The 13,943-nt window shown below is 49.1% G+C and overlaps 1 protein-coding gene across 2 annotated transcripts in view; it reads right to left on the bottom strand.

Annotated features, from left to right (window-relative positions):
* The window catches only part of ERGIC3 (ERGIC and golgi 3), a 33,209-nt gene extending 26,624 nt beyond the window's left edge, over positions 1–6,585 (bottom strand). The window contains exons 1-5 of one of the 2 annotated variants that reach the window (XM_074605696.1): positions 6,426–6,585; positions 6,219–6,289; positions 5,579–5,666; positions 4,138–4,257; positions 703–796 (exon numbers count right to left, since the gene is read on the bottom strand). In XM_074605696.1, coding sequence (XP_074461797.1) covers positions 703–796; positions 4,138–4,257; positions 5,579–5,666; positions 6,219–6,289; positions 6,426–6,513 — 461 coding nt within the window. In that variant the 5' untranslated portion in view covers positions 6,514–6,585. The remainder of the gene's footprint in view (positions 1–702; positions 797–4,137; positions 4,258–5,578; positions 5,667–6,218; positions 6,290–6,425) is intronic. The other variant, XM_074605697.1, reaches the window with a different exon arrangement.
* Between the last annotated feature and the right edge of the window lie 7,358 nt (positions 6,586–13,943).

Genomic DNA, 13,943 nt, shown 5'->3' on the forward strand with positions numbered 1-13,943 from the left:
GAGCTTCTTGATGTACTTTCTGAGGTTTTGGCATGAGGATGCAAGCTGTCTCAATGCAGTGCATGAGTCTGAAGAGGACTCTGCCTGTCCATTTAGACAGCCAAGACACTCCTTGGCAAAGAAATTCGCTACAAAACCGACATCAGTGTCTCACAGTTCTGAGCAGTTTGGAACTCCCCTGGGTGAACAAAGCATCTGCCTGTTTTTATTCCTCCTTTTCTCTGTTTTTACGCCAAGACTGTCAAAACGGGAAGGAGGGTTAATGGCAGACTTTCTTCATTGCTTTTCTACCTCTGGATTCTACCTTGGTCACTGAAAAAAAATGTTTTTCTTTCTTGGTTCCATGTTTTGCTGGACCAAGAAAAAGTTGAAGGCTGGAATCATGAATCCCTCAAGACGGAAACATCTCTGGGGAAGGACGCAACTTGACAGATGGGACAAACCAAGTTACTACAGAGAGAGTAATAGCGAAGGATAGTCCAGAACTATGGACTACCACGGATCCATTCTTACAAGAATTTGCAGGTAGGGGGAATGAGAAACACCAAATGACAACTGTTGTTTCCAATTCTCGTCATTCTCTCAACACATGCCCAGGAGGATTTCATTGCACAGACATTCACAGACATTTGGGAAAAAAAAGCGCATGCAACATAACTCTATCAATTTGAGCGCTAAAATACAAAAAGGTGTAAAGGTTACCGAATGTCCTCTGACTCTGCCCCATAACAGCTCTCGCAGCGATCAGCATCCAAAGAATTTGGATCAAACACTTTTGCTTCTTCTTTCCCCAGCTCTAAGACAAAAAAAGATTCAAAGTGATGAGGCATGTCTAGAAATGCTACACTGTACTCCTGGTTTATTCTACACACGAACACTATGATTTTGTGTCGGAAGCTGCACATCCTGCACGCAAAGTCCACCTGAAATGGTACACGCAGAGCCTGCTGACGTGTGAAGATCAAGAAGCAGAATAGCATTTGCCGTGTCAAGAACACCCTCCGCAGAAAGAACTGGCTATCTGTAAGCCTTGCTGTAGCACTGATCAGATGCTACTTCCACGAGGGCTTTGTTAAAATGTTATCTAAAGCAGACCAAATCAGTACACCGCAACTGATACCGGACCTGTTACACAACCAAAATTTTAAATAGCAATCAACGGAGTCAACAGCGTATAACACATAATCCCGTTCCAAGGCATGTAGGGAACACATTCCAACGAAACAAGATCAGAGTGGAAGTCTCCTGAGTGGAAAACTGAAACCCAGTCCTCCAGGATGACAATGCTGACAAGGCGCAAATGTTAACCACCACTCACTAGAAACCTCCAAGGAATTTCTACCTTCTTCGTGACTTCACAATTCTGACAGTATCCGTGCCACACATGTGTTGAATGTGCAGCCACCGTGCGTCTGGGGCACGAACTCACAGAGTTTTATGTTCTTATGTGCAGAAGGCTGAAGAGGGACTTGTAACAGAGGAGATGAGAGCTGAAATCCGCTAAAGGGGAGGAGATGCCTACGAAAACCTCAAACAGGAGCTCTGTTTTGTCAAGAACCAAAACAAATATCAAAGGTCTGCAAGTTTTGGAGTCAGGAATAAGTGAGCCAAGGAATTTTGTATCTACAACTTTCAAAAATATTGGCTCTTATTATAAAAGGCCCCCTTAAAATCAGGCTGTTTCAACTCACAAACCCTGAAGGACAGGACCAAGTCTGCTGGGTTACAAAAGCCCTCTGAGGCTCACTATCTAGGCACTACTGCACTGCCCTGAATAAGCCTTGAAAAGGTGGCTCCTTGGATAACTTGTGCTGGGAAGGTGATAAGGTACATAGTCAGACATTGCTGAGGGGATAAAACGTTATCAGGGCCTTGTTCGTTGAGATTGGGAGGTATAACAGGTGGACGGAAGTAAGTATTAAAGATGCCTGTATTCTGTATTAGCCACAGAAGAAAAGAGATTTTAATTAGCAAGTACGAAATACATGTGAAAATCAATCATAAACCTTATTTCTTTAGTCAAATACTTTATGGTAGTTATGAACAAGCAAATATAAACTTTTAGGAAAATATACCCATTATTAAACAACGGTGTGAGACTCTTTCTGAAGCTTACAACATTTAAAGGACTTGAAAGCGCGCTTAGGAATTCATTGTTTAAGAAGTGGTATGGCTTTTAATCTTGCAGTTACGCTAAAAGATAGCGTCAGGAAGAATAGAGCTTAATAACTGCTACACTTTGTCAAAGCCATGATTCCCTCCAATTGGACAAGAACATCTGTACAATGGAGTCTTTCAAGATACAGCAACGAGAAACAGCTTTTTAAATGTAATCAGTAGCTGCCTGTTGAGTTGTCTCAGAGACAGCATCCAGAGGTAATGCACAGTTTAGATACTATAAAGAAACTACAGTACATAAAACTTTACATGCAGGGTTTCTTGCTGTTAACATGGTCCTCAATGCGCGTGCAGATATGAAACATGGTCCTCAATGCACATGCAGATATGATATGTGAAATTGTAAAACTCCGTCCACGTTAAAGGGAAAGAAATGATTAAGACCCACCATTAAAGAATTCAATCATTTATTATCATTCAATGGAAATAAGATGACATCCAAGCACACAATGCAACCTACCATATAAATCATTAAGCTGTTAACTATTTTCATGTAACTACGATTATGAAAAGTCTCCAGATACCACTCCATAAAATTTGGGTATGCTTTACTAAATTTCACAGAATCATAGAATCGTTTAGGTTGGAAGGGACCTTAAAGATCATCTAGTTCCAACCCCCCTGCCCTGGGCAGAGACACGTCCCACTAGATCAGGTTGCTCAAAGCCCCGCCCAGCCTGGCCTTGAACACCTCCGGGGATGGGGCCCTGGTTTAAGGTCATTACTGCTATAGCTGCCATCTAAATAATGGATTGAATGTCAGTGTTACTAATAGAAACAGATAATCACAGTTCAATGATCACGGGTGGATACTTCTGATCTAACTTGCAACGTGGGTGATGAAAACCAAACTAGCTTTGTGCTTTTGCCGGACAGCAGACGAAATTGCTTGCTGCACACAATGCATCTGATCTCTTTTAAAAATGCCTCTTCCAGCCGAGACAGTTCACTCCCTGCAAGTTTCCCTTCCTCTCCGTTGCTTATATAAGGAGTCAGAGCAACCAGTGCAGACAGAGTAATCCCAATGGAGACTGGCAATACGAGTAAGGCAGGAGGCATACATGTGTTAATAGAGAATTAGATACAGAAAAGCTGGTTTTGTCCCTAGACGTTAAATTTGTAACACCGCAACCTCTGAACACAGAAGGGCTGCTAAGTGACACAGCAGTACGAACGCTTAGTTTAGCCTTTCAACATCAAGAACAGAAAAGTTAAATCTGAGTGGTACAAATCAACAAATTTAGTTCATGCTAATATGCAGAACTACACTATTGCCCAGAAAAGGTAATAAAGAGCTCATGTTTTGGAAAGGAAAAATCAGGACAGTATGCCTGTTCGACTGTAACACTTTGCCAGAATCCTTTCTGGTTTGTATCAAAGTACAACAATGAGACAAAACATGTAAAAAACGTAGAGGAGAGGTTTACATAGTCAAGGATCACTCAGTACAACTTGCAATCAATAGATCAACTAAAATACATTTATCAGGTATGCGTGAACACACACAAAGTACCTGCAGTAAGGGGCAAGTTTAGGCTTAAGGGTTGAGTGGCCGGAGCCTTCCCTGGGGAGAGGCTCTTTCCTCTAACCAGCTCGTCCCATTTGTCAGCCCGCTGTGATTTAAAGATACAACCAAAGCCAAGTTTGGCCAGAACAGCTGCTTCCTTTCTAGTCATCAAAGACCATGAACTCGGGAGGTTTATTCCTGAAATGCAGCCGTGAGTCCTTGTCATAATTTCAGAGGGACGAGGCAAAGATTGGCCCCGCAAAAGTAGCGAGTACAACAGAAGCTTGTATGATCTGCCAGTTTAATACATTTGGGACCTATAAACTCTTCAAGAGTTTATGGTGTTTAAACGCTCTTCAGCTGTCACTTGCTCCCGTAAATCTCAAAATGTGCATGCAGTGATGGAAAGACTACGAGAGCATCCATCCAAGAAAGGCAGAAAAGCATCTTACCATGTCTCTCAGCCTCCGGAGTCACACGATTGCCAGCTTTATCCAAACGTTGCTTAAACAGATTGTGCTCTACGTCCAGCTGCTGTTCTCCTGCTACGTCCATGGCATCAATGCTCAAATCTGAAAACAGCGAGCAAGGAAAGTGGTCTGTAAATGCCCATTTGTTATGCCCTGTGGCAGGCTGGAAGCATTCAACCCGTGAAAATACAGAATCTTTCGGCCAGGGGGAAGAGTGTGCCAAACTGGAAGAATGCATATGGTTGGGCCTAAGGGACATACAGGGAATAAAACGCACGTTGCAGCAGCCTAAACGACCCTTCCAAATACGGGGTTGGGTTTGATGTACAAGAAGGACTGTTTCCAGCTGCCACAGGAAGTGTTATCCTCAAAGGCAAACACACTTTCGGCAAAACCCCCAAACCCTCAAAGCCTCAAAGCCCGTAACCATTTTCCAGAGTTGAGCTTAAAATCAGTTGAAAGCTGCGTCCTACCTCTACCCCCTCACCCTCCCCCTTCCCCGCCAGTGTGTTTCCTCGTGATCCCTTTTCAGAAAGACGACTGAGAAGGTTTGTGGTCTCTGTCTGGTGTCAAAGCACCACGATACACTGACTGCCTACACGCTCTCTTACAAAACTAACAGCTTCTCTGCACAAAACAGCAGAGGCTTCCAGTCTTACTGGCCTCCCCACGCCCTTTTAAATGTGAGGAAGGCAAAGACCACTAATATCTTGGGTGGTCAGAAGGAACTCAGACTCACTGCATTCAGAGCCCAGCGCGTTACCCAAAGGAATTACTACAACAGAATAAGAGGCGGGGAAAATCAGTGGACAGTCGGATAACGTGCACAGCAGTAATACCCAGTAAGATTTGCAATTTTCAATCACTTTATCCTGTTGTGGATAAAGTGATTGATAGTGTGGATAATCACTAAATCCTATTTATTTTGAATTTAGTTAAAAGGCAATCAGATTGTTAACACTCATTCTGATTTTAAAAACTGTGGAGAAATTTTAAAAGTTGTGTCAGAATTTAAGTACAAAAACCACGCAAAAGCTGTACCTCATCAAGTAACTTCCAAAGGAGACTCTAAAGCTTTTCAACAACAATACAGTCAAATCTTGAGTGCCGAGTGAACTCTGTGCCAGTTTTTTCAGTATTACAGCACCCTCTGACAAAGTACAACACCACACAGAAGAGTAAGTGGGTTTGTACACCTTGTCCTCATCTATAAACTAGCAAAATACTGCTGCCTGACTGGAAGCGCTGGCTTAAGCGCCCAGTGGGCCTGGCTGGAATCACCGCGTAACCACACGGGATCACCAATTCCTCCCCATCGGTGGCCCAAGCAGCAGCGCAGCTCTTGGAAGCACCAGGCACATGGAGTCTCTCGGGCATCTGGCAAGCGTGAAAACGATCCCCAGCAGTCAAAAGCCTGACTCACAAGCACAAGGCATATGTGGAAAAATAACATCCAGATTAATCTTCAGTTTATCTCCCCTTGATTTGTCAACATATAATTCCGGATGAACCTAGGAACAAAGAAAAAAAAGGGTCCCGTTTCACTTGGAAGCAAATCCTAAGGCCTCTTTCCCTTGACTGCTCCGGCTCGGCAGCCCATTTTGAAGATGGGGGATTTGTGAGACACCCCAGCTGCTGCCTCCCGCACCGCCCGCGGCAGCTTACCGCCCGCCCTGGGAGACTTATGAAGGCGGCGAGGACTCGGGAATCTTAGGACTGGGGGTAGGGGGGGGGTCCCTTGGCGTTTTCTCTCTTTGCTGTGCGTTCCCTGCCGGCACACGGCGCAGACAGCCGGCAGAGACTCCGGGCCACCCCCGGGCGACCGCGCTCAGGAGGCCACAAGCCCCCTCACGCCAGCAGCTCGCCGGGGAGAGCAGCCGGCTCCCCGCGCCGAGGCGACCGGGCAGGGGAAGACGAGGCCCACCGGTAGCTCTGCGGTGGGGGAAACTGCTGCCCAGGCAGTCCGGAGGAGGCGGCGGCCGGGAGGGGGTGCGGAGGCACGGCAGACCGCCCCGGGCCGCCTCTCCGCCGGGACTCGGCCCCCACCCGTCGCCGATACTCACCTCCTTAGTGAGGTAGTACTGCAGCTCCGAGAAGAAAAGCAGCGCCACGATGAGCCCGCTGACCGCCGTCACTGCCAGGGAGACGAGAGCCGCCGTCAGCCCCGCCACCGCCCCGAGCCGCCGCCCGCCCCCAACGTCCCCCCGGCCAGCCGCCGACCCACGGCGAGGCCCGCGCCCGCCCGCCCGCCGGCCCCCAGCCGCCCTCACCCAGCGCGCCCCCGCACGTCTTGACCCGAAAGTCTTCCAGGGTCTTGGGGAAGGCATCGAACCGCCTCAGCCGCCACAGCGGAACCATGGCGCCGCGCGGCCCGGAATCGAACCCGGCTTCCGGCGACGGCCTGGCCTCGCCCCGCCCCGCCCCGCCGAGTCAGCACCGCCCCAAGCCGGCCGCGGGGGCGGGACCGCGGCTGCCGGTCTCCGCTGCCGCCGAGAACCCTCCCGCCAACGGCCCCGGCCCCGGCGGGACCCCGAGGGACGCCGGCCGGGCCGGGCGAGCTCGCCAGGGCCGAGGTGAGGCTGCCGGGTGAGAGCGGCCCTCGCTCGGCCCGACCCCCGCCCCGCCCTGTCCTGTCCTGCCCCGGCCTCCGCCCGGGGAAGCCCTGGGGTCCTTCCCTAGCGCCCTCCGGAGATCAGCCTAGCTGCCCGGCGGGGCCAGCAGCGCACGGTGAGCAGATCTTTCGGGAGAGGAGTAGCGCTTTGCGTACGGGAGGGGGGGAGGAACCGTCCCACCCCGGCGGGAGCTGCCCACCCCTTCGAGGCGCCATCAAACCGCCAGGAATAACCATCCCAGATAGTGCAATTCCTGCCCACCCGTTGAATCAGGATACTTAAACCCTAAGTTTTGGGGAGGAAAATGGGGAGTCTTCCAACGATACAGCTGGCCTGTAGGAGATTCTTCTCCCCCTTGTCCAGGACGCCGTGCAAGGCAGCTTCCCAGGGACTGAGCGGCCTCACCTGAGAGAGGGGGTAAGTGATTTAATAACATACGTATGATATTTGACATACTTTAAGACCGTGATTTGTGCACTCTTTTAAGGTATTAATATCTAGCGTGCTTGTCGTTTGTGTTGTTACTTTTCGGGATCACTTTTTAGGTTGCAATAGTGTATTCTGTGGATTATTTTTTTTTCTTTAAATTGCAATAGTGCATTCTTCCATTGTACCCATAAAACTTGCAATAGTGTCGTATCGGACGTGTGAGTGAAGTCCAAATAAATTGTGAATTTGAACCTCTCAGTGCAGTCTTTTTCTCTCCGCCACATCAATTGGTGCAGCGAGCAGGGTACAACGGAAGAACTATTGCAGAAACATGGTTGTAAACCCTCTCCCGCGGACAGGGAGAAGGCTAAGAGGTTGTGGAAAAGTAAGGAGAAAGTGGTGGAATGGGTAGAGCAGTGTAAGAAGGAACAAAAGGAAAAAATTGGAAAGGGTAAAGGTGTCCTGTGCACTGTTTTTGGAGTGTGTTTAACCTGTGCACAGGAGGAGGCATGGAAATCTGAAGGTGTTAAGAAAATGGGTGCAGCTGACTCGACGGCAGACGCCCTGATTGATTGCAGTAAAAAGCTCTGTGAATTGCAAACTGAAGTTGAGGTTACCAAAGCTGCTTTAGAGGAAGAACAAAAGACAAAAGAAGCCTTAAGGGCTCATGAAGGGTAATTGGAAATTGAAAACATGCTTTTGAAAGATGAATTAATTGCTGAAAGGGAGAGGAATTGGAGGTTACAGGCAAAATTAGATCCGTTGTTGTCAAATGCTCCGACCCCCTCTCCCGCCCAAGTCAAGAATTTAGTTATGTGCACTGATCCTGATACTTGGGACCGGGATATCTGGGGTGACCCAGATGATGCGCCCAAGGGGGCAAGTAATATTGAAATTCGACCCCTCATGAAAACAGAGGTGCAGTCAAATGATCGAAATAATCGGAGATATACTACAACACGTATCACCCCGCGTTCGGGACCTGAGCTTGCTCGAATGCAAGAACAATTTTCACGCAAGCTGGGGGAAAATGCAACTGAATATTTATGGGATGTTTCGCTAAAAGAAGGAGATCTTATCTTGCTGAGTGAGGAGGAAGCTAGAGGTTATTGGGGTCCTGGTGTATTCCTGGATGGGGGCCCTGCCGGGGATCAACCCTTAACACTTAGAGTCGCCCACTGGGCAGGAGGGATGGATTCTAGAGAGCGAGGCGAGCCACTGGCTATTAAAACTGCTGGGTTAGCCAGGCTAGCTGAATCGGTACAAAAGGCTGCCTGTATACAAGCCATGAATGAGCATGGTGAGCAGGGCATTCCCCTTGCTGCTCCGGTGGATCCGGTGCACCTTAAACCGTTGATTAGATTAGAGGTCTCCCTGATGCCGTGAAAATGTACGTGCAAAACCGAAAGGAAAAGATTTCACAGGCAATTGACCATAATACTCGCAGCCCCCATTGGCGACGGCAGCCCCTTTTAGCCTGGGGGAACTATTACAACAAATAGTGATTTATGGTAGAGACAGGGGTTGGTGAGAGGAAGGTTCAAATACGCAGCGCCATGTCCGGCAGGCACGGTTTTTCAGGCATAATAATCCCCGTCCTCCTTGACAAACCAATTCTCATTCTGACCCTCAGCGTAATGAACTGTGGAGAAAGGCGTTAGCATTAGAAATATCTCAATCAATGTTACATGGACAGCCCACAGAGAATATTCCTGTAATGGTAAACCTGGTGGAACAGCCTACTAACAAAGCTACAGAACATACTGATGCTGTTAAAACACAGAAAGGTAAAGCCTCTGCTCCTGCGAATCTTTTTGCAGACTTAAGGAAGGTTTTGATTGATCTAAAAAACTAGAAAGCGCGGGGGGTATTTTAGGCCAACCCACAATGGCCTAACCATTTAAGTGACCCACATATTATTTTAGCTACTGGCCCCGGATGAATACATGTAAATTTTCTAATTGATACTGGAGCTCAAATAAGTGTTATCACCAAAAAAACAGCAAAAAAGAAAGGATTAGTCCCCACCTGGAAGAAGATAAGTGTAATAGGAGGGACTGGAGTCCCTGAAATCAGACCAATTGGTACGTCGTGTGTCTGGCTTCCAGGAGAAAACCAAATGACTAAGATAAAAGCAGTCATCGGTCCTTATTGTAATAACATTTTGGGATTTGATGTATTAGCAAACAAAGTCTGGAGATTGCCAGACAGCACGGTATGGAGCTTTGGAGCCCCACCATGTGAGGTCCGGTTACTGGAGACTGCCATTAGACTGTCTCCTTCTCGGGTGACAAATGTTAATCAATATCCTTTACCAGCCACAGCCAAAATGGGGATCAGGGAAGTAATTAAAGACCTGGACGCCCGTGGTGTTATAATCAGGACGCACTCACCCTATAATTCTCTGGTATGGCGACGGTAGATGGCGACTCACAATTGGCTACAGGAGGCTTAATAGCAATGTAATGCCCCTTTACGGCCACTGTTGCTAACGTTTGACCTGGTCACCCAGATTGAAGCTAACTGTCACACGTGGATGTGCACTTTAGGTGTTAAGGATATGTTTTTTATGATTCCTCTTCAGGAGGAAGATAAACCTCAATTTGCGTTCGTGTGGGAGGGAGTGCAATATACTTTTAATCAGCTCCCACAAGGATACAAACATTCCCCCACTATTGCCCATAATGCACTAGCGAAAATATTGAAGGAGATAAAGGTACCAGATGGGATAAACATGTACCAATACATTGATGACATCCTAATAGGTGGAGATAATGACGAGGCAGTCAGAGAAGTGTCTAGTCAGGTTTGGGACACACTGACTTCCTTGGAATTAGAAATCCCTCCTGCTAAATGTCAGGGACCAAGTCAAGAAGTTACATTTTTAGGAGTTTGGTGGTCAGGAGGAGCCGTGGCTATACCAGCCGATATCCTGGAAAAAATAGAAGCTGGTAGAGCTCCGGAGAACAAAAGGGAGCTGCAACAGATACTTGGGACTTTAGGTTATTGGCACAAACGTATCCCTGGATTTTCCATAATTGCTAGACCCCTGTATAATTTGATTAAGAAAAATGTTGGCTGGTGGTGGACCCTCAGCATGAGGAAGCCTTGAATCTGCTGATTCATGAGCTTCGCATATATCAGACTTTAGGCCCTATACACCAGGCAGATCCTAGGCAGATTGAGTGGGGATTCAGCGAACATGGTTCTCATTGTAATTTCTTTCAATGGGGACCAGAAGGTCCTGATGCACCCTTGGAATTCTCCTCTTGTTGATTTAATGATACTGAGCGGAGATATACTGATTGGGAAAAAGGTATGTTATCACTTGTGCGGGCAGTAAGAGGCTGAGTGGATCTGCACGAGCCAAGATATGGTTGTCTGGAGTCCTTACCTTCTCCTGGAATCAGTTAAGAAGGGGACTCCTCCCACTGAGGGAATTGCCCAAAACCCCACTGTTCAGAAATGGTACTCCTACTTGGAAGGTATTGGCCAGTTAGTTACTATTGCTGAAGGACCAGTAAAAACATCTAAATGACAAAAGGATGTTAAGTCAGACCTTTCTATGCTAGTCAAATCTAACGAACCATCACCTGTTTTAGAAGCATCCCCTTTTACAGCTGAATCAGACCAGTCGGGCGTATGCTTTACAGGTGCTTCTGCAGCTTGCAAAGCCTGGATTAACAAGTAGTAGGTGGATCATACCAGATTTCTAACTGACTCATTGTCGATCGTAGATACGGTCGAGCAGCACTTTTACATTTGCTTGCAGGTGTGCCCCGACAAAAGGAGGGACAAGGAGTGCAATGGGGTGGAGACCTAAGATGTGTCGACCTGAAGCATGAGCTGCACTTGCATGGAATGGACAAGCTGTGCAGAACTTGAATGTGGACCAGAAGTTCGGGGTTTTTTTCATTCTTGTGATCTTTCTATGTTTGTTTTGATAAGGATAATTTGTTGTTGTTGTTGTTTGAGTTGGCTTGTTTGGTATTTTTTCTTGAATTACAGTAGTGCATTCTTCCATCGTATCCATAAAACTTGCAATAGTGTCGTATCGGACCTGTGAGTGAAGTCCAAATAAATTGTGAATTTGAACCTCTCACTGCAAATCTTTTTCTCTCTGCCACAGAGCATTAGCAGAAAGGTTTGTGTTGTGATGAAAGCGGTTCCCAGGGACAGTAAAAACAAGCATCATTTTTCCCTCATGACACTTTCCATGCAGGAGCAATCATCAGACATTTGCTGGTTTTGAGCCCAGCTCTGGAGAGCGCGTTACCACAGAGGTTAGAGAAGCAATGAAAGCGGATCACAGAGACGGTGAGAACAAGCACAACTTTTCCCACTTGGCACCACCCATGTGGGAGCAATCTCCAGGCGTTTGATGCCCAGGTCTGGGGAGAGTGTTAGCACGAGGGCTTGAAATGCGATGAAAGCAATTCCCTGAGGCAGTGAGAAGAAGCACCACTTTTCCCTCCTGGCACTTTCCAGGTGGGAGCAATCTCCAGACGTTTCACGTTTTTGAGCCCAGGTCTGGAGACTGCGTTAGCACAGAGGTTAGATGGGAATAAATGCGTTTCCCAAAGACAGTGAGAACAAGCACCTCTTTTCCCCCATGGAACCATCCATGTAGGAGGAAACATCAGACATTTGCTGTTTCTGAGGCCAGGTCTGAGGAGAGTGTTAGCCCCACGGTAAGAGGGGCAATGAAAGTGGTTCCCAGAGACAGGGAGAACAAGCACCACTTTTCCCTCCTGGCACCTTCCATGTGGGAGCAATCATTCAACATTTGCTGTTTTTCAGCGTGGCCATGTGGGTTGATTTGGAGCCCCAAGGTTACATCGGGACCGGGACTCCCTGGCCGGGTCTGGGTCCCAGTGCCACCGGGCGCTCGCTGGCTTTTTTTTTTGGTTTTGTGGTGTGGGTTTCTGGTTTGTCTGGGGGGAGGGGAGGGACGGGTAGGGAGGTACTCTGTGAAGAGGAAGAGATGTATATAGTTGTATTTATAGTTGCGTTTTGAAGTTACTGGTGTTTTTGTCAGTAGTTGTAGGTAGTTGTGTTGTTGTTAATAAAGAGTTGTGTTCCTGTTTTTCACCCCCAAGCTCTGTGTGCATTTCTTGGGAGCCACGGCGTTTGCAGAGTTGTGGTTCCAGTGTGTCGGGGATGGCGGGGCTGGGGGCGGCTGGGGGTGGTGGCACGGCCGCCCCGGGGGCAGGGGGTCCCTGTGCACAGCCGGGGCCCCAGGTGGAGGGGGCAGCGCAGGCTGCGGGGGGCTTTGGGGAGAGGGAGCTGGTTGCAGGGCTGCTGTGGGTGCAGGGTGTCGGGGTGCGGGGAGCCGTGGGTGGGGACCCTCCCTGCGGTGCGGAGGCGGGGGGCGATGCGGTGTCCCCTCTCTCTGGGGCTGGGTCGGGGCTGTGCGTGGGTGTCTGACGGCTGGCAGTGCTGAGCTTTCCGTGCCCCCCTGGCTGTCCCTGCCCTCAGCAATAGCTCCAGCCCCCAGACTTGTCCTGCCACCCCCTGCATGCCCGCAGCCGGGAGGAGTGGGGCTGTCGGGACCTTCTGCCCCCCAGGAAAGGCTCCCCTGGACATGTGGGTTTCAGCCAGTGACTCGCAGGTGTCCGGGCTGTCCCAGGGTCAGGCGCTGCAGGGAGCAGCCTGCACCTGGTCTCCAGTCGGATGCTGCTGCCCAAAGCCATCCTTCTCCCACCCTCCCCGCATGCTGAGACCCTTCCTGCGAGAGCTTTCCTCCTTGTGGCTTGAGTTGAGCTCACCCCTGGTGTTGGTGAGTTTGTAGCGAGTGCCCCAAGACGATGGTGTTGGGAGGACATTAACTGTGTCAGGGCTGCAGTAATAGTAGAAGAGCTGGGTAAGGAGGGTGGTGTTGGGCGGGTTTGGGGAAAGGTCTGCTTAAACAGGACATGGGTGGAATCAGGTTTCTGGGGGCAAGTAGAAGGGTGGTAATAAAATACTGGTGTGGATAAACGGGGCCATCTCTTTGTCCCCAGCAGTGAGTTGTGGGGAGTGCAAAGGGTTTACAAGGGAGTGCAGAGAGCAATTAAGGGAAACTCCAGGAGAGATTCTCAAGGAGGATTCTCTCAAGGAGAATGGAAACTCATGTTTTTTTAATATTTTGTTTATTTTGTGCTTGCATTCTCCTGCCAGCAAACATGCCAATGGGAGGTTGTCTGTGAGCTGCTCTTTATTGCCCCTTCTCCACGGGACAGGCTGGCTTGGGGTGAAAATTCTCTCTGGGATGAGGCCCCAGAGGTGCAGAATCCCCCCCCAGGCTGGTGTCAGCAGTGGGGTAGGTGCCCACGGGCAGAAGCCACTGGGCTGGAACCGGTGGGAAACCCGACGCGGTGCCAGCCCACGAGGGCAGAGACCCTCCTGGCACAATCTGCCTGGCGTGTGGCTGTGCCTGTTCCCTCTGTTCCCGCTGGGATTGTGGCTGCCCCAGCTCCTGCTGCGGCCTGAGCTGTGCTGGGAGCAGTGCCAGGAGGGCAAAGGCAGAGCCCCAGGTGGGCAGGACCAGTGGCCAGAAAGAGCCAAAGGGCCACCACGCAGCCAGGGTCACCTGCAGAGTGCTGTCTCCTGTGGCCGGCATCTCTGGCGCTTTGGTCCAAATGTGGTGCCTTATGGAAACGGTAGAGAGCAAACCTCCAAGCTGGAGAGTAGACACCATCAGCTCCCTCACAAAGCTTTTGGAGCGGATCCAGCAGCAGCTGAGGCTTTTGTGCCTCTCAGTGTGAC

Source organism: Larus michahellis, chromosome 12 (genome assembly GCF_964199755.1).
Source record: "Larus michahellis chromosome 12, bLarMic1.1, whole genome shotgun sequence".
Classification (NCBI taxonomy): domain Eukaryota; kingdom Metazoa; phylum Chordata; class Aves; order Charadriiformes; family Laridae; genus Larus; species Larus michahellis.